This window comes from Callithrix jacchus, chromosome 11 (genome assembly GCF_049354715.1).
Source record: "Callithrix jacchus isolate 240 chromosome 11, calJac240_pri, whole genome shotgun sequence".
Classification (NCBI taxonomy): domain Eukaryota; kingdom Metazoa; phylum Chordata; class Mammalia; order Primates; family Cebidae; genus Callithrix; species Callithrix jacchus.
In genome coordinates this window covers 117,342,122-117,362,560 of record NC_133512.1, presented here as the reverse complement: position 1 = coordinate 117,362,560, position 20,439 = coordinate 117,342,122, and the positions used below count along the sequence as shown (strand labels likewise).

At 39.3% G+C, this 20,439-nt stretch overlaps 1 protein-coding gene across 9 annotated transcripts in view; it reads right to left on the bottom strand.

Annotated features, from left to right (window-relative positions):
• Positions 1-20,439, bottom strand: part of UBE2H (ubiquitin conjugating enzyme E2 H) — a 115,129-nt gene that overhangs the window by 18,238 nt on the left and 76,452 nt on the right. For 8 of the 9 annotated variants that reach the window (XM_054237705.2, XM_035254741.3, XM_078343772.1 and 5 more), the window contains 2 exons: positions 10,259-10,298; positions 8,951-9,003 (listed from right to left, as the gene is read on the bottom strand). The exons of the other annotated variant lie outside the window; for it this stretch is intronic. In XM_054237705.2, coding sequence (XP_054093680.1) covers positions 8,951-9,003; positions 10,259-10,298 — 93 coding nt within the window. The remainder of the gene's footprint in view (positions 1-8,950; positions 9,004-10,258; positions 10,299-20,439) is intronic. 9 annotated transcript variants of the gene reach the window in all.

The window sequence follows — 20,439 nt, the reverse complement described above, 5'->3', positions numbered from 1 at the left end:
CAGCCCTGGATCAGGGCAGCCATCTCCTAAATGGCCTTCAAGGCTCTACACTCTCACCTTTGTAATCAGAAAAAGTTTCCTTAAAACAATCACTTAGATCATTTCCCACAAACAATAAGTTCCTCTTGCCCTCGATCAGGATTCTGCATCCTGAAGAATTGCTTGAACCCGGGAGGTGGAGGCTGCAGTGAGCCGAGATCACGCTGCTGCACTCCAGCCTGGGTGACAGAGCAAGGCTCTGTCTCAAAAAAAAAGGAGAAAAGAAGAAGAAACATCACTACGTACCCCATGAATATGTACAATGACTGTCTGTCCATCAAAATTCTGCACCCTCCAGAAGGATGCTATCCAAACTTCTTTCACCATCCCTCTCCCCTCAGGGGTAGGACTCCTGGCTTTCCCAGCTGAAAACCACAGGGACAGCCACTACTCTTTAAGGCATTTATCTGTTCTGTAATTCGATAAAGGAACAGGGCTGAAAGGAAGAAAAATCTGTTCACAACTAGAGGAAAAAATGGACAAAAATCACAAGTTGATTCCTGTCTCGAACTAATGATTCCCTCTGAGACTTAGATCATTTTCCCTGTACTTTTGGTCATTATAGTTGAAACTCCTGAGAATTTCAACCTTGTTATTCATATCCTTGGCTACTAGATAAAAGCAGCTGTTGACCTTTCAAAATTCTATCAGCTGACTTTTGCCCATCTTATAAGAAACCGTATTGAATTCATCATGAACTGCCATGCAAGTCATGAATTTTATAATATGTGCTCAAAATAAAGCCAACCATAAAAATTTCATCTTACACATTTATTTTTGGTGGTGGTGGTATCTACTGTATGTACAAAAACCAGGTAGATTTATTTATTTATTTTTTTGGTAAGGCTAAGATCTCCAGATTTCTTTAGTTACTTAATAATGTGGGGCTAATAGATTTTCCTCAAGGGTGTATTAGATACCATAATTAATAGAGCTTTACCTTCCACTCCTTTACTAGCTCTTACAAAGCAGCAATGTTAATAATTGTTGAATTTTTAATTTTAATTTTATCCTGCTTGCAGTCAGTAAACATTAAGAGATAGTGAAATTCTACAAGAAAGGAAGAGTAGCCAAAAACCTATAAAGAATCCTATACTGCACGCAACCAAGCAGTTGTTATCTTTGAAAAAAATTTGGCAAACAGAGGGCAGTAAAAGATAGCCTCTCAAGGAAAACTTCAATGAAACCAATCATAGAGGTAGGCAGACTTCAAAGAAACAGTTTTGAGATTAAAAGTACCATTCTCTAAAATAATTAATTTGAGACAGGCACAGAGACTCACACCTATAATCCCAGCACTTTGGGAGGCTGAGGCAGGCACATCAATTGAACTCAAGAGTTCAAGACCAACCTGACCAACATGGTAAAAATCCCACCTCTACTAACATAAAAAAATTGGTCAGGGTTGGTGGTAGGAGCCTGTAATCTCAGCAACTTGGGAAGCTGAGGCAGGAGAATCGCTTAAACCCAGGAGGCGGAGGTAGCAGTGAACAGAGATTGTGCCACTGCACTCCAGCCTGGGCAACAAAGTGAGACTCCATCTCAAAAAAAAAAAAAAAAAAGACAAATAATTAATTTGAACAACTTCAGTAACAGAAAGCCCATTTCTCCAGCTGTTTGAAGGCACACAGGTGGTGAGCTAAAGCAGCCCACCATAGCCTTCCTGTGGTACCGTGGCTCAGGCCCAGCTGGCCACAGGGCTCACTATGTTATGTTGCACTTAGTTTACTGAATGCTAACTAGCTGCAAATAAAATAATATAACCTGCCACCAAATACTAACTGAGAGGGTCTTATGTGTGGATAAAATATACAGAAAGTCTAAGCTCAGCAGATTCACACATCTTCTCATATTTGTCCATGGGGATCTTTTAAAGATAAAGTCTTAATGAAGAGGGCCATGCAGGCAACAAAACTAAACAAAAGAAAAAACAAAACAAATGAAAACACCTCCCTTATCAGAAAAAAAAGTAGGATGCTTTAAAAACACAATAAACACCTCACCTCCCTCCTCTCACCTCTCAAAAAAAGAGGTGGCTGGGTGCAGTGGCTCATGCCTGTAATCCTAGCACTTTGGGAGGCCAAGGTGGACAGATCACTTGAGCCCAGGAGTTTGAGACAGGCCTGGGCAACACAGTGACACCCCCATCTCTATTATAAATAAAAAATCAGCCTGGTGTGGTGGTGCATGCCTGTAGTCTCTGCTACTTGAGAGCAAGCTGAGACAGGACACTTGAGCCCAGGAGGTTGAGGCCACAGTGAGCCACACTGCACCCCAGCCTGGGTGACCTTGTCTAAAAAAAAAAAAAAAGAAGTAGGAATTCAAACACTCAAAGAAAATATTTGCAACATACATGATAAATACATTTAAATCTCGCTTACTGGTAGCATTTTGGTTTTTAAGCGTTCTAAGCTAGAAACAAGTGTTCCTGTGCTGTGTGGGAAAGGGCAATATGAATGATACAGGGTGCTGAAACCAGGAGGAAAACCAGCCGCATTCTGCTCAGGGCCAGGCTACCAGGTCACCAATCTGAGGTGTAGTTACAGGACATGGACTGTTTTTAAAGCATTCTGAACCCACTTAAAAGATAGTTTCCCATTCATTGCCAAATTGTAGCCCCTTTCCGTACAAAGCATTTAAACTTCAGAGAGCTGCAGAAGAAAATGAATGCTACTGCATAGATTAGAATGAAGGAAACAAGCTCCTGTTCATCAAAAACACTGTTATTGTTGCATTGTCAATCTCAAAACAATTCTCATCTTACTTGTTTTTTAGAGGTCATTCATTCTAGTTCAAACCTGTCATGACCCTGCTTACCTTAAGAGCTTGTAAGCTAAAACGTGGTAATAGGATTTGTTATTAACCCTCCAGAAATTAGGGCAGTTAATGTGTAATTAGCTAGCTGGATAGTCTCACTGTCATACTAAAACTTGCTATTCAAGCTTGTAATTACTAGACAATAATTTAGTTGTTGTTAATGTTGGAAAACAATAAGAGATAACTTCCTGCAGTTACAAGCCAAGTGTCTATATACGGGGAAGACTTTATCTATAACTCAGTAATCACAAGCGAATGAGGAGAAAACACATCAAAGTTGCATTTCCATATAATCAAGAATGAAACAAGCCCTAAAATTGGAGCGCCGCTGTGAAAGCAGAACACAGCTGTGACTACCTTTCAGAGCCATACCTTTCCTTGCTGGCTCATGTACCACGATCCTAAATGTCTGGACCACCCCATGGTTTTAAAGCTGACCACCACTGACTGTGATATTTTTAATGAATTTCCACTAAGTTGTTCAAAGCCAGGAGACTCTATTTTTATGTATATAATTAGTGACCTACGAACAATGACATACGAACACTGCATCCGAAGATTTCCAGGCAGACAGATAAAGTAAGCTGTTCATGGAGCTGAGCTGTTGAAGCACAAATCCACAACTGAGCATATTTCTTCTCTATGTACAACAGGTGACATTATCCCAATAGTACTGGACAGAATTACTCTACCTGGCCTCTATCTAGAAATAGTAACATCCAGCTCTTCCAAAGGAAGGACGATGTTTGTGATTCAACATGTCAGATCAATACTGAAGTTCTCAAGCTGTTCAAATAGTAGGTGGCCAATCATCTGTGCAGACACATACATATATTTCTTATCTGGGTAATTACACTAAAATGTTTAGAAACAGCATACACTAATCCAACATAAAGCATTATTTTAAGATACACCTTCTGCCAAAATCTGAATTATTTGGGAAGATTCACAGTCTATCAGACTGAAAAGGGGACGGAATAAATGATAAATTTGTATTTTAAATTTCTAAATGCCTGGTAAAAGAAATTTTGTAACTCTTGCCTAATCTCAAAGTCCTTGAAGCATTCCTTCTGTTGTAGTCAATTTCATTTGCTATTACTAACTCCCCAGATAACTACAGGGGAAGACATTTCCCAAATGTTGATTTTTTTTCCCCAGCAAAGTAAAAGTAGAAGTATCTAGTCCACTGGCTAGCAACCCTAAGGGTGAAAATGTAAACCGCCCAGTTTTATAAGAAAATTATCTTCCACCTCACTTCTCCAGAACTTACTCCATCATATAAGTAACTTACCAAGTCAGTCAAAGAACGAGTAAAATGAAAGCTGGACAGAGAAACGTATTTGCAAAGATCGAGCATGCTTGCTCCAGAAGGATGGGATGAAAGAAAGATTAAAGCTGTATTGCAGTGAAGGTACCTGAGCCCCAGGAGTGCAAGGGTGAGAAGCCAACTATGGATAAAATATATTCTGGAGGAAAAAAGGGAAACTGGAAAATAGAAGAGAGCTTAAAAAGCTACCTGTGGCTTCATGAACTCTCCTATCAGTCCTTAAAATTAATTTGTTTTGAAATGGAAATCCAAATCCCCTTGGCTACATTTTATGTTTCTCAGAGCTTTGTCACTGCTGTCTGGAAGAGCAGAAAGGGATGCAAAAAAAAAAAAGATGCTATCATGCAGGAAGTCAAAATGAATCAATTTTGTCACCTGCTACTTTCCATTTAATGTCACAAGAATAACAATAGATAACTTCATACTTGGTAGCTTCATACTGATGACAAGCATCTTTACAAAATTAATCCGATTCCTGACTATAATTAGCTCTCTGGCAAGGTTAAATAATACACAATTAAAAATTACTGGGTGAGTAAACCACAATTATACCAATTTTGAACTCTGAATAAACAAACTGCACATACACCTGGCAAAGAGATAACAGGATGAGGACAGAAGCAATGAGTCAACTGGCTTACCAGAAATCAATGGCAGGGAGGGGTGTGAGGGGATACAGGACTAAATTTACCGCCCGCTAACATAAATGCTGTTTAATATTAGGCTATGACAAACATAAATCTGAAATTTCAACTATGAATTGTTGTTATGCTACAAAAACATATAGCCAAGGCACAGTACATGCCCTGGGGCAAGGTGAATGGCAGGAAATTTCACAATCCACTCCCGGCTCCCTCCTCGTATTATACAGCAGAGGAAAATGTTGAAACAAGTTTTAGGTGCCAGGCTTAGCCTTTTGCTTTTCAGTTGAATATTTATGTTGACATGCCAACTTTCTCCTATTAGTTATTTAGTGTTAGGTTTTTTTTTTTTTTTTGGCAGGATGGGGGTGCAGGGGGCGGGGGCGGGGGCGGGGGCGGGGGCGGTCCTTTGAACTAAGATTCTCTCAGGAACCACTGCAGGAAATGAAGTGATTCAGAACTCACCAATTATGAACCAACCTTCAATGCCAGAGGCTTTAACAGTTTGTAATAAAAATTCAGTTCAGATCTCAAGATCAGATAAGTCTGAAAAAATACTTCAAGGTCATCTGAATGAACATATTCTACTGGTACTTTATAAAATTGTATTTACCTGTTCCTAAAACTTTCCATGAAAGAAATGTTGAATTTTCTTGAGAAATACTTTGTTTTGAGAAAAATGTCAAAACAATTCTCCCATGCTCAGTATACTTTTGACTATACTCTGAAAATATTTCTTCTTGTTTTCCTGCACTTACCTGTTAGTGTGCTCACACTCCTTCATTATGAAACATGTTCAATAACTCATACACATGTAAGTAACACAGCAGTCTGCTTTCAGTTCACTTGGACCAATGTGGTTTAACTGCTGCTGCTTATTAAATGCTTTGCAAGCTAATGTAACAACATACTCTAACGTTTTATAAATGTGATGAAATCTTACTCATGTTGGCCACTTTAGAAAGTAGTCTATCAGTCTTCAAATAGTTAAACATATTACCCAGTAATTTCACTCCTAGTTATATACCCAAGAGAAATGCAAACATGCCTACATAAAAACTTGTGTACAAGGCTGGGCATGGTGGCTCATGCCTGTAATCCCAGCACTCTGAGAGGCCAAGAGGGGCAGATTACAAAGTCAGGAATTTGAGACCAGCCTGACCAACATGGTGAAATCCTGTCTCTACTAAAAATACAAAAATTAGACAGGCATGGTGGCAAGTGTCTGTAATCCTAGCTACCCAGGAGGCTGATACAGGAGAATCGCTTGAACCTGGGAGGTAGAGGTTGCAGAGAGCCGAGATCACGCCATTGCACTCCAGCCTGGGGAACAGAGCTACACTGAGACTCCATCTCATAGAAAACAAACAAATAAAAACAAACTTCTGCACAAATATTTATGATACTCATAGTAGCCAAAAGACAGAAACAACCCAAATGTCTATTATCTAACAAATAATGTCGCTTATCCATAGAATGAATTATTCAGCCATAAGAAATTCCAATACACGCAACAACACAGATCAACCTTGAAAACAACATCGAAGTGAAAAAAGCCAGTCACAAAAGACCACATATTATATAATTACATTTCTGAGAAGTGTCCAGAATAGACAAATCCACAGAAACAAAAAGCAGATTCATGGTTGCCTAGAGCTGGTGGGGGTAAGTAGGGAATAGTTATAGGGTACAAGTTTATTTTTGAGGCGATGAAAATGTTCTAAAATTGACTGTGGTGATGGCTGAATATAATTGAATATATTAAAAACTACTGAATTACACATTTTAAATGGGCGAGTTGCATGCTTGTGAATTATAATTCAGTTAAACTTGTTCTTTTTAAAACTTGTTCTGAGACGTGAGGTACTTGAGAGTCAGCAAACATCTACAAAGCTTTTCTGGTCAATGGTAAAAGCTTTAACAAAACTAAACTTCAATTTACTTCACTGTAATTGGAAGCAGCTTGCAGTATTTTGATATATACATTTCTAGTATGTGACTGTAGTTTAAGAAAACACATCATTACATCAGATATTCCAGGCAGCCTGCCATGAGACATTTTTACCAAAAAAACCATCTTAAAAGGAATCCATTTAATCGACCAGTGTATGTTCTTTCTTGTTGCCTCAACTATGTGCCATCATCTCCCCTAAAACTCTCTTGCTGAACATGATTAATTCACTCATTAAGGCAACAGTTGAACCATTATTGTATATCAGGCACTGTTTTAGTCGTGTGTGTGTGTGTGTGTGTGTGTGTGTGTGTGTGTGTAGAGAGAGAAACAAGAACAAGACAAAGTCCCCACTCATGGTGCTTACAATCTATGAGGATAAGATAAATAATAAACAAATACCAGTTTTAGAAGTTTATTTAAAACCAGGTACTAGCCCAGCTACTGGGGAGGCTGAGGTGGGAGGATCGCTCCAGCCCAGGAGGAGCTCGAGGCTGCAGTGAGCTATTATTGCACCACTGCATTCCAGCCTGGGCAACGAGTACCACTCTGTTTCTATATATTAAAAAATAATTTTAAAATTAAAAATATATATATACAACAGAGTGCTGTGCTATGGAGGGATGTGATTTCAGATAGAGTGGCTGGGAATGGAGGCTGCTCTGAGGAAGTGATGTGTGAGATGAATGAAGAAGATGCCAACCACACAAAGATCAGGGGAGAACACTAAGGTAGAGAAAAGAATTTTTGAAAGGCACAATCGGCTGGGGGCGGGGATTAACTGTGTTCTGCTGGTGACCAATCTTCCTCTGTGATTCTCATTTACCAATCTAGTTCAAAGATACCTACCTGTCAAAGGTAACTTGCAGATTGTGGCTAGACTAAGAAGTCTTATCTACCTTAGACCATTGAAAGGTCTCACAAGTCTTCAACAAGAAGCAGCCATCCCTGGTTAAGCTCTGCCTCAACTGAGCTTTCCCTTCTTTTCTTGTGCCTCTCAGCAACTGTTACCTGTACCATTCATTCTTTCAACTCATATTGGTGAAGGGCACTGTGACAAGAGTCTGGGGACTTACAGATGAATCAGACACATACCTGATGGCCCTTAAGGTAGGAAATAATCGAGTAGCACCAAAAAAAAAAAAAAAAGGCATAAACAACAAATACAAAGTAGAAAGTAAAAGTGGGCCATAAAAAAGGAGCTATGAAATGTAATGGTATCCAGAGATTACTTCCAGCTGGAGAATCGGCGGAAGTGTACGGGGTAGGAACACTGGAGTAGGGAGACTCTATGAAGCCAGAGGATTTGGACATGTGGAGGGAAAAACAGATTCATTTGCTGTATCTCTAATTAACTTCAAATAGACAACTGACCCTTGAACATGGGTCCATGCACAGTTTGAACTGGATGGGTCCATTCACACGTGGTTTTTCAATAAACACAGCTAGCCCTCCAAGTCAGTGGGTTTCGCAGGGATGACTGCAGGACTTAAGCAAGCACGGATTTTGGTATCTGCAGGTGGTCTGGGAACTGATCCCCTGCAGATACCAAGGGATGACTGTATTTTAAAATAATATTAGCTCCCCAAACCAGGTGACAAGGAGGGAAGGCCTGATACTCTTTATAAGTCTCTGTGATATTCAGCATAGTATTTTTGCAGAGCTGGGCAATTAATCTGTTGATTCACTGTCAGAGATGGGGTGTCACTTTCAGCATTGAAGATAAGGCTAAATTACTCTTTCTTCATCAGGAGGTTTTGGCCTTTGAAATGATGATCCCCTAAAACCTCTTACTACATCATTTGTCTTTCATTTCAGAGGGACATTCCTAAGTGTTTTTTCGAAACTAAAAGGTATTATATATAGTAAATATGTAACTATTATGTGCTTCTGAATACACACATAAAATGTTTGCACATGTATTTGTGTGTGTGTATATGTATCACTATACCTTAAGTTCAGAATCTCACAAAATCATTTTAAACTTTCACAGCTAAACTGAAATTTGTACTTAAGAGAAAATTTTTTCTCCAATGATTAAAATTCCCCAGTCAGTCCCTCAAAAATCCCTTCTCATTCCCAATGAAACATCTTAAACCAGAAAAGCAAAGCCCAACAACAGTTTTTTAGGCAATGTCTCAACATCTCCAAAAAATATTCCATGGCCAAACTCACCATAGAGAGCTGTCCAAGTTTGATTAATTACATCTAGACACACAGTTCCTGACCTGAAACAGATGGAAAGAATGGCATGTTTTTAAAAATTAGAAAGTTAGCTGCATGTATCTGGCAACTGATTTTACTTATCAAGAGAAATACTTCTAATAGATCTGTGAAAAAAAGAATCCCAATTGGGGAAAAGTATGATGAGGAACAGAATAGTACAAGGTCTTATGTGTCTCCTTACAGACTGAAAGGGGAAAATAGTAACTATGCAATGGAGAAACCAGACATCACCTGAACCAGGTGCTGAGAACGCAAGGGACAGACAGACTTTGTGTGTCTCCGAATGTGATACTTCAAGAAGGACACAATCTCACTTTGTGGTTTTCTGGCCTTAAGTGTGTCCATGCCCTGAATGTAATAAGGAAACATCAGACAAACCCAAATTGAGGAACAATCTATAAAATAATTGGCCTATAGTTTAAAGAAACATGACCACTAAATGTAATGTATGATTCTAGACTGGATCCTTTACTGAAAGAAAAAAGTGCTAAAAAGTAAGTTACTTTTAAAGATGCAATATGGCAGTAGATTAAATAAAAAGTATTGCATTAACGTTAAATTCCTGAATCTAACAACTATATAGTGTGAATACATAAGAGAATGTCTTTGTTAGGATATCTTAAAATATTAATATTAAAGGACTAAGGGGCATGATGTATGTAGACATACAACCTACTCACACAAGGTTCAGAAAAACCTTGGTATATGTGAGAGACAGTAAAACTTAGTGCCATGACAAATTAAAACTGTGTCCCAAACAATCATATATTCTAAACAGCACTAGAAGTACAAACATGATATGCTAGAATATTTTAAGTATCACTAATAAAATATTAGAATGAAAGAGAGGAATAAATAAGATTCATTAACTGAAATGAATCTTGCCTTACTCTCAAGAATTGAGAAAATACTATTAACACCTGAAAAAAATCTGTAGACTGAAAACAGATCTCTGAATTGTGTCTACACAAAGAGAAATGAGAAGTGGAACATGACTACTGTTAGCGGAATAACAAGAAAATGAAAGATCCAGTCACAACAATGGAAAAAAAAGAAGTGGTACAATAGCAGAATGTGAACTAAGTGACTAAAAACCTCATATCCTTTGGATTCTACCATTTACATGACCATTTGTACAGTCCTAACTCCTGAGAAGGTCCAAAAAAGTCACCGAGGCTTTTTATAACAGAAAGACAGAGAAACACTAATCAAGATCAGTTCCTGCTAAAATTTAAACATTTTAAAATAGTTACTTACGCTTCATCAATGTTGGGATGGAAAATTTTATTCATGAATCCTGTAAAAAGAGATGTTAATTAGCAGCAAAAAGTATCCAGAAAACAATTAAAGTATTTCAGTATTAGAAACAATTTCAGTATTGGGAAAAGATGGTAAGCCTTATAAATCACTACTTTCAACCTTAGATCTTTGGTTACTGATAAAGATCTTTGGTTACTGAAAATATTCTACTGATAGCTCCAATTACTTTACATCAGCATTCTATTAATAAACAAGCAAACTGGGAGAAATGCAGCTTCTTATACAAAACAATCATTAAAGCAACTGTTTTTCTTAGCTATGAAGCTACTGCCCAAAGAGAAATTATACTACTAAATGGTTCATAACCAGGGTCATGATAAAAGCTAAGAAAACTTCACTCTGACTCTTCCTCCCAAAAGTTTTATTGCTCAAGCTTTAAATCTGGAGGTTCTGCATTTGAACTTTTCCTTCTGAAGCTTACTTACGGGTATCATTTGTTACACCATGTGCGGAACATGAATGAAACTGTTGAAATACTAAAGGAATACCACTTCAAACCACAAAGGATTTCATAAGAACAATGACCGAAATATTTCCTTTAACATTAGTCTACTCATTCAGGGAAACCCAGTTTTGATTAAAATTGAGGCAACCAAGAAATGAAGCAGGAGTTAAAAAAAAAAATTCTCTCAGTTGGCTATATCTGTTGGAGATCTAAGTTTAAAAATTTTTCCTAGCGAACCAAGGACACACTTTAATAGCTATATGACCATTTAAACTTTGAGAAATTCATTTTTTTCTCTAAAAACCAGTGATTTAGTATATATGCAAATGGCAATATTCTAAAGCAGAGATCCTTTGTCAAAGGGGTTATTTTGTCATCCTTATCACTCCCTTTCCTTTTAGGACTCTCATTCTGTTCCACACTTTCAATATTTGAAGTTCCTTATTAAGGTGAGTATCACCACCACTATCTCCGATCCCCACCCTCCCTCACCCCATCCCCACACTCTTTCATTCAGAATATATTTGGTCAGCACCTATACTGCAGGCATTGCGCTTGGATAGGGTACAAAAATAAGACAGACAGTACACTATTCTTGAAGAGGTCACTGGCAGTGGGACAAGAGACATCAAGAAATAATTGCAATCTAAACAAAGTACTGAGTGAGTGCGGGGAATACATACAAGAAGAATCAGGGAAGATGGAGAGAAATGGCACTGGAGGAGGAACCTCAAGTAAGGCACTACAGAGATTGTCTCCAAAAACCTGAGAAACTTCCCCTGAATTAGAAAACAGGTAAGAACACCAAGTCTCAAGTATTCCAGTCTTAGACCATTCTAGTCACTCACACTTTTGTTTTTAGATGCTCTGTGTTGAAACAGCATACTGTTCTATCTACTACAATCAAGAGGGCCCATGTGATGCTTAAGTTACTCTGACGAAAAAAAAGCTTTGTGTCCAATATTAATTTTTCATTAAAAAAATTAAAGATGTTTCAAAGTCTCTAATAATGGGAAATGTTTATGTCTTAATATTAAGGGGAGAAAAATTAGGGTAAAAAAATCTACAAAACTTTAGAAAAATGCTAATACACATGTCCCAAATGACCCATGAGAGTATTTGCTGCAATATTATTTATAAAAGCTAAGAGCCAAATTCAGCACTGTCAATGGGATAGGGTTGGATGAAGGGGAGTACATCCATCTACTTGAGTCCTATATAGCCAAAGGTAATGAAGTAGATCATGTATCAACTTGTATAGCTCTAAAGCTGAGGGGTTTTTTGTTTTTGTTTTTTTAAGTTGCAGGATGTTATATTTACAGCCTGATTTTATTTAAATAAACTAAAACAAAGCAATACTACCTATTCTCCATAGTAACTAACAAGTATGGGAAAATTGTACTGAACCAACGTATACCAAATTTCCAAAAGTAACTGTTTCAGTTAGGGCACAGGGCCAGGTGTCATTATAGGAATAGGAAACATAATGGGAAACACTGGTTAAAAATGACTTTATCTGGCCTGGCACGGTTGCTCACGCCTGTAATCCCAGTACTTTGGGAGACTGAGATAGGTGGATCACCTGAGGAGTTCAAGACCAGCCTGGCCAACATGGTGAAACCCTGACTCTACTATAAAGAAAACAAAAAATAGGGCGTGGTGGCATGCACCTTTAGTCCCAGGTACTTGGGAGGCTCAGGCAAAAGAATCACTTGAATCCGGGAGGTAGAGGCTGCAGTGAGCCGGGATCTCACCACTCCACCCCAGCCTGGACAACACAGTGAGACTGTCTTTTAAAAAAAAATGACTTTATCTAACACTATTAATATATATCTTTAAAAAAGGGACAATGTACTTGTGTATTATTTGCTCTAAGACATGCACATAAATTAAGAAACTGGAAGCAAGTAAGTACAAATGTTAATTCTTGGTGGGACTATTTTATCCATTGCACTTTTCAAATCTCATCACTCCCCCAACCACCACACCTGAACCAGAACTAGGATCACAGCAATGGGGAAAGGCTAGAAGGAAACAGGTGTCAATGGTTGTCATCTTTGCAGTATTCTCCCATTATTTCTACTTGTACTCTTGACTCTCCGACATTTCTACAATGTGTAATTTTAATAGTTGAAAGTAAAAAAAACTTTCAAATAAAAAGTTATACACAGTATCGGCTGGGCGCAGTGGCTCTCGCCTGTAATCCCAACACTTTGGGATGCTAAGGCAGAAAGATTACTTGAGTTCAGGAGTCTGAGACCAGCCTGGCCAACACATGATGAAATCCCATCTCTACTGAAAATACCAAAATTAGCCAGGCATGTGGTGGGCACCTGTAGTCCCAGCTACTCAGGAGGCTAAGGCAGGAGAATTGCTTGAACCTGGGAGGTGGAGGCTGGAATGAACTGAGATCATGCCACTGCACTCCAGCCTGGAAGCCAGAGGTAGACTCCGTTTCCGGAGGAAAAAAAAAGTTATACATAGTATCAAACATTCTAAAATAGACTTAATTATACAAACAATAACTAGTGCTGAACTATCTTAAGTCAGTAAAACCAACCATTTTATTTAAAATCTCCTATCTGAACACTCTTGTTCGAATAATACAAATTCATTACCCTCCCACCAAAATCAGAGGACCCTCAGGTTATAAGGTGTGTGGTCTTCTAGATCAGCTACCAGGAATATGCTGCTATCACTAGTGCAGGGAAGCTTTCTGATGAGTGGGGAACTATGCTGAGCCACTACGTGGTTTAATGCAAGAGAATAGTCCTACTATATCAAAGGTATTTTGCTTGAAGCTACTATTAAGAATTTAAAATATTCTTGATACTTAAAATACTGCCTCTGTGAGAACTCTCAAAACTAACACCTAATGAAGCAACGTCTATGGCAAAAGTTCCCAATGCTGGCTACAGATGAGAAGCATTGGGAACTTTTCATTTAAATAAACTAAAAGCAATATCAAAGAACTCTGAAAACACAGGACTTCAGGGGAAATACCCAACAGTTAAGTCCTTGAAGAAAATTAATTCTGTAAAGAGAGGTCTTTAGAAAAACTAAGTCCTATGTTAGAAGGTTGCCAGGATTACAGAGAAAAACACAGCAAAGGAGGGGGCCAGAAATGGAAAGGGTGGGGTGGGGTTGCAACTTTAAATGAGATGGTCAGGGAAGGACTTCCTAAGAAGGTGACTTGCTTGGAAGGAGGTAAAAGAGTAGTCACCTGGTACCAAGAGGAGAGAAGGTCTACATAGCGGCAACAGCCAAGTGCAAAGCACGTTAGGAGCTTGCCTGACACTCTGAAGTTTTTTCCTGAAACTGAAGGTATTTGAGTAAGGGGCAGAAAATGAGAAGTAAGGTCAGAGAGGTGATCAGCATTCGGGGCCCTTTAAAGGATGATGACTTTTATTCTGAGTACATGTGGGGAGGGTACTGAGACTAGTGCCGAAACAGTGACATATTCACGTCCTTGGCTTGTTTAACAAATGGCTTGTGTCCTAAAATAGGCTAGTTGGGGACAGCTCAATCAGCTCAGAGCACCTGAGTGCTGGGGAATGGCAGATCTCAAGCAAAATGGAATGGGGATCCTACGGGGGCATTACACTTCAACAAGCTGATACCACAGGGCACTTAAAGGTGTTAGGTCAAGAAAATAATTATGGTAAGCTTTAAATGTTTATCAAAATGGTCTCTGAAAGACTAAGGTGTCTTTTTTTTTTGAGAGGGAGTCTCTGTTGCCCAAGTTGGAGTGCAGTGGTGTGATCTTGGCTCACTGCAACCTCTGCCTCTGAGGTTCGAGCGGTTCTCCTGCCTCAGCCTTCCAAGTAGCTGGGACTACAGATGCCCAGCACCACGCCCGGCTAATTTTCGTGGGTTTTTTTTGTTTGCTTGTTTTTTAGTAGAGATGGGATTTCACCATGTTGGCCAGGCTGGTCTTGAACTCCTGACCTTGTGACCCACCCATCTCAGCCCTCCAAAGTGCTGAGATTACAGGCGTGAGTCACTGCCCTCCCGGCCATGGAATTAACAGTTTCTATACCGTTTTCAATTAAATCTAGATTTGGCTTGGTTGAATACAGGAATACATAACAGAACCATAAAGAACTTGGTATACATACACTTTAATAATACATGGTTTGGAGCTTAGTCTCCAGTGCCCCTGTTAAGCATAGAACACCATTTCAGCACTAGGACAGAGGGCAGAATCACATCACAAAGTCCAAAGTACTAAACAGGGACATGGGTTCCAACTCTACTATCATCCGTAGGCCCTGCCTTGTGGGGTCTGTTTCTTTACCTACGAAGACAAATAGTTGAACCACATGATCTCCAAAATCTCCACTCTATTTCTAAAGGCCCTATCAGCTCTAAAACTCTAGCATTTAATATTTAATAACAATGGCAAGTACTCTGAGAACAGAGGAATCAAGGGGAAATATCCAAGAGTTAAGTCCTTAAAGGAAATTAATTCTGTAAGACAGCATTTTTAGGTACAGAAGTATTCTAGAGAATACCATACGAAATGACCAACATGATAAAATACCATGAAGAGCCACAAAACAAACCCTCTGACTCTTCCAGAGTAGGCAGAAACAGTTTATAACCTTGCCTTTGAGGAATGAACACAGCCAGACCAACCCTACCGAAAAACTTTCTACTTTCTAAACTAAAATGATCTCTTCTTATACCAGGCCTTTTTTTTTTGGAGACAAGGTCTCACTTTGTCACCCAGGCTAGAGTGCAGTATCAGCTTACTGCAACCTCCGCCTCCCGGGTTCAAGCGATTCTCCTGCTTCAGCCTCCCAAGTAGCTGGGAGTACCACAACCAGCTAATTTTTGTATTTTTTGGAAGAGATGGGGTTTCACCATGTTGGCCAGGATGGTCTTGAACTCTTGACCTAAAGTGATGCACCCACCTCAGCCTCCAAAAATGCCAGGAATTATAGGCATGAGCCACGGCGCCCAGCCCCCAGGCTTTTTTAATTGTTAGAAAAATATTTAAAGCAAATACATGGAAAAGAGCATATCTCCTTGACATTTGTTCTTAGTTAAGCTGTGGGCAGTGTTTCTGGCAAAGCCATTTACATTCTGGATAATGATGCCAACAATGGAACTCCTGGGTAAGAAGGGGGAAGAAAGAGAACAGGCCAGAAATTCGGAGAAGGAATGTTCTCAGGACTGTGTGTGTTGGCCCTGGCATGTTCTCCTTCCTTTTGGCAATGCTATCATCACACTAATGAATGTCTGCAGCAAGAGAATTTTCCCAACACTTGTTTCCATTAGACCAGGAACTATTTTCAAGATATTTTGAGAGAATATATTTTGAAAACTGCTTTTATGGCAACATGATAAGTAGAAGTAGCAGGTTATTTTTAATCTACATGACTTAAGATTTTATTCACTACCAGACATTTTTTTTCTTTTTTTGAGACCTAGTCTTGCTCTGTGGCCCAGGCTGGAGTATAGTGGCATGATCTCAGCTCTGCCTCCTGGATTCAAGCAATTTTCCTGCCTCAGCCTCCCAAGTAGTTGGGACTACAAGCGTGTGCCACCATGCCTGGCTAATTTTTTGTATTTTTAGTACACATGGGGTTTCACCGGGTTAGCCAGGATGGTCTCAATCTCCTGACCTCATGATCCGCCCGCCTCGGCCTCCCAAAGTGCTGGGATTACAGGCATGAGCCACGTGACCAGCCACTACCAGACATTTCCTAATGACATATTTCAGTGATTTGACCAGATAAAAATCAGAACTCCTTTAATTTTTTTTGGACAATTATTCTCTGGCGTAGTTCTAGCACTTGTTAAAGGGGATGGGGAGGATTGCACAACAGGAATAAACGTCCAGCTAAAAAGCTTACCATCTGTGTCCTGCATCTTTTAGAAGAAGGGAATTAGGTGATTTATAATTCTGGACAAGGAATCCAAATTACACTTAGTTGATGTAAACTATTATTATACATCTTAAAAAATAAAAAACACAGATTACAATAGAAAAATATGCCTTGCTTTTTTTTTTGCTTGTTCTACTCAATACTCAACTGCTCTAGAATAACAAATCTCATGACCCACAGGCTAATAGGCAGCAAACATAAATAACAACATGCAAAGTCATGTTGAAACTGGTTTTTATTTCAGCCACTGTGTCTAGTTCCAGGAAGGGGTCTATCCAGAGTTGTATACACTTCTGAGTAACTTCTGACATTGGGGTCAATATGTAAATAAATGAGGGCAAACCTCATCTATTTTCCACCTTTGTTGCCTTTATTTGAGAGGATATTAATGATCCGATTTGTGGACAAATGAAATACTTTGGGCCAATCACCAAAAATTTCACCTAGACTTTGTTGACAAAATGAGAGGTTAGACAAATGACTTGTGAATCAAGGTAAATCCACCCTATGGTAAACGGGTGAAAAGCACCAACGGCCAAAACAGCAGCTACATCCCAGGGATAAAATGAGCCTAGCTAGACTAAGGTGGCTCAGACAGCTATGGCTGATGCAATTTCATTATAAGCTTATGAATTCCTATGAGAAAGCAGTAAGTGAATACATTGTCATTCTAATCGTCTATCTTCAGAACAACTGCCCACATAAAGCAGACTATTCACAACTAAACTAATTAATTCTATTTTTTGAGTAGGTATAATTGTTTAAAATATTCTTATTAAAGACTGAATTTCATCTTCCCTTGCAGTATCTCAGACTACAAAATTTTTTAAGGGTAATAACATGGATCTCTGTTCCTAAGACACAGGGTGACCAGAGTTGGGGTGTTCCAATTGAGTAAGGCGTAGGGGTGTGCCAGCAACACTAGTGATAGCCGATGGCCAGCTGTGTGCAGGATTGCACAATCTGATAGATTTTCATCTTACCTCAGATAGCTAGGCCCTGCCTGAGGGACCCTGTGCCCAGGTAAAAGTCTCTTCAGAGAACTGAGCCTTCCTACTCAGGGGAGATGGACCTGGGCTTGTCTTTTCTTGGGTGAGGAACCAGACAAGGAGCTCTCTCTCAATGCCCTGTGTCATGGGAACTATGGAACTGAACTTGTGTGTTCAGATCTAAATTCAAGAAGGGGTCCTCTTCTGTTTCTTCCTTTCTCTCTGATAATATGGAGTCTGAGGAATGAGCTAAATGGATAAGAAAAGTTCATTTAAAACTAAGAAAAGGTGAAGTGTTATCCTTCAATAGCATAATCCTTCTACCGACCTAGTTGATGACCAAAACCTTTGGCCTACTTTCCTATAGTTTCATTATTAAAAGACTAACTTCTGTCTTGTTTTCATAGTTTATCTTTCAATCTCTTGGTCATTCAGATAACCACACTGTTGATCAGGCAGTATTTATTTTCATGGTCAGAGATAATACAGTACAGAACACATCGGACTTGAACTCACAAAACCCAAGTTCAAGTCTCTACCATTCTTTTTTTTTGAGATGGAGTTTCGCTCGTTACCCAGGCTGGAGTGCAATGGCGTGATCTCGGCTCACAGCAACCTCCGCCTCCTGGGCTCAGGCAATTCTCCTGCCTCAGCCTCCTGAGTAGCTGGGATTACAGGCACGTGGCACCATGCCCAGCTAATTTTTTGTATTTTTAGTAGAGACGGGGTTTCACCATGTTGACCAAGATGGTCTTGATCTCTTGACCTCATGATCCACCCGCCTCGGCCTCCCAAAGTGCTGGGATTACAGGCTTGAGCCACCGTGCCCGGCCCTCTCTACCACTCTTAAGAGTTGTAGTTAAAAGATCAGTCTCCAAAAGATAAATGTTTGAGGTGACAGCTATCCCAATTACCCTGATTTGATCATTACATATTGCATACATGTACCAAAATAGCACATGTACCCCAAATACTTATGTAACTCATGTAACAATACATTTTTTAAAAAGGACCGGGCTCCAGTCAGAAAGCCTAAATGCCACTGTGTGAGCCTCTGGGGCAATTTACTTCATCACTTTGCCTTTCCGTTCCCTTATTCCTAAAACTAGGCTAAATAATGGCATCTACACATCACTGGACCATCATGAGGATTAAACAAGTTCAATATACGTAAAACCTTTTAACAGTTACTGGCATACAGTAAGCATGCAGTAATGTCAGAATTAGCTTAATAAGTTTAATGAATAAGTAATTTCTTCTTACTGTCCTCATCTTAAAACTCATAATATCTATCCTATGTGTCCATCTGTTAATGCTCTTGGAAATGTCAAGAACATGAGAAGATATTATGATTCAGAGAGATGTTTGCTATAACTCCATCACACTGGAAATGAAAAATACACTTATATTTTTTTATTTTTAATATTTTACTATTTCTGTGACATAGCCCCAGGATGTCCTGAGGACATGTGCCCCATATTTATTACTAACTAAAAAGACCATCCCCTCTTGATGTACAAGCAAAAGATTAAAAAAAAAAAAAAACCCATCCTGACTGCATTTGGTATAGTTAAAAAACAAGCACATATATACTGAACTAGAAGCCAGAAGCCAGACTCTGCAACTAGTTAGTAGTCATACATCTCAGCCTCATTTTCTTCCATTCTTATTTATTTTTATTATTATTTTTTTGAGCCAGAGTCTTGCTCTGTCCCAGGCTGGAGTGCAGTGGCGTGATCTCGGCTCACTGCAACCTCTGCCTCTTGGGTTCAAGTGATTCCCCTGCCTCAGCCTCCTGAGTAGCTGGGACTGCAGACACCCACTACCACGCCCCGCTTATTTTCTGTATTTTTAGTAGAGATAGGGTTTCACCATGTTAGTCAGGATGGTCTTCATCTCCTGACCTCGTGATCTGCCTGCCTCAGCCTCCCAAAGTGCTGGCATTACAGGTGAGCCACCACACAGGGCCATTTTCTTCCATTCTTAAAATCAGGCAAACTGGATATCATAATCTCTAAACTTTCACCTAACAACACAGTTTTCACCAACACCAGGAATATAAGCAAATCTCAAACTGTGAATAGGGTTTTAAAAAGAACTAAGACTTTTGTTTTCAAAAGAAATTCAGTTTAACTAAAGAAAAGGATGCCAAAAATACTTGTTTTCATTATCATACCAAATCCTAAATGGAAAGAAATAGATTTAATGCCAAAAAGATGTCAGAATAACCAGCTCAAAGGCTAGAGGTCAACCACTACAGAGTAGGAACCAACCTAGACAGCAAGTTTGGTGGAAGTTTTAAATAGCGAATGGAAAGATTATAAAATAATGAGCGGTCAAAGGCCGAATTAAAACTGGCATAAGTCAACTTCAAGAAAGAAATGGACAAGTCCTCTGATAGCAACAAGCACATGCAAAAGCAGGCTTATTCTTAAAGGTGGCAGCCTGAGGAAGAGGTTGGGAAAGCTAATGTACTATTTTTACTCTGGCTAATAGCAAGATGAAGGTAAGTCAATTTAGACATTACAGCCTGCTCACAGCAGGTTTCATAGCAAAAGGGCCCATTTGACCACTGGCTCCTCTCACTGAGAACTTCAGCACCTGGCTGGTCCTCAAGTCACTCTCTGCTCCAACCCCTGTCATTTTTGGTGACAATACAGACCATTCTCCTGACGCCCAGGTCTCTGTTTCTTAAGCCTCTCCTCAATGACCTCTCTTCTATTCCATTCCACTTCATGCCCCCAGGGACATACCTTGACCTTTGTCATTCCCTCCACAATCACATATTTA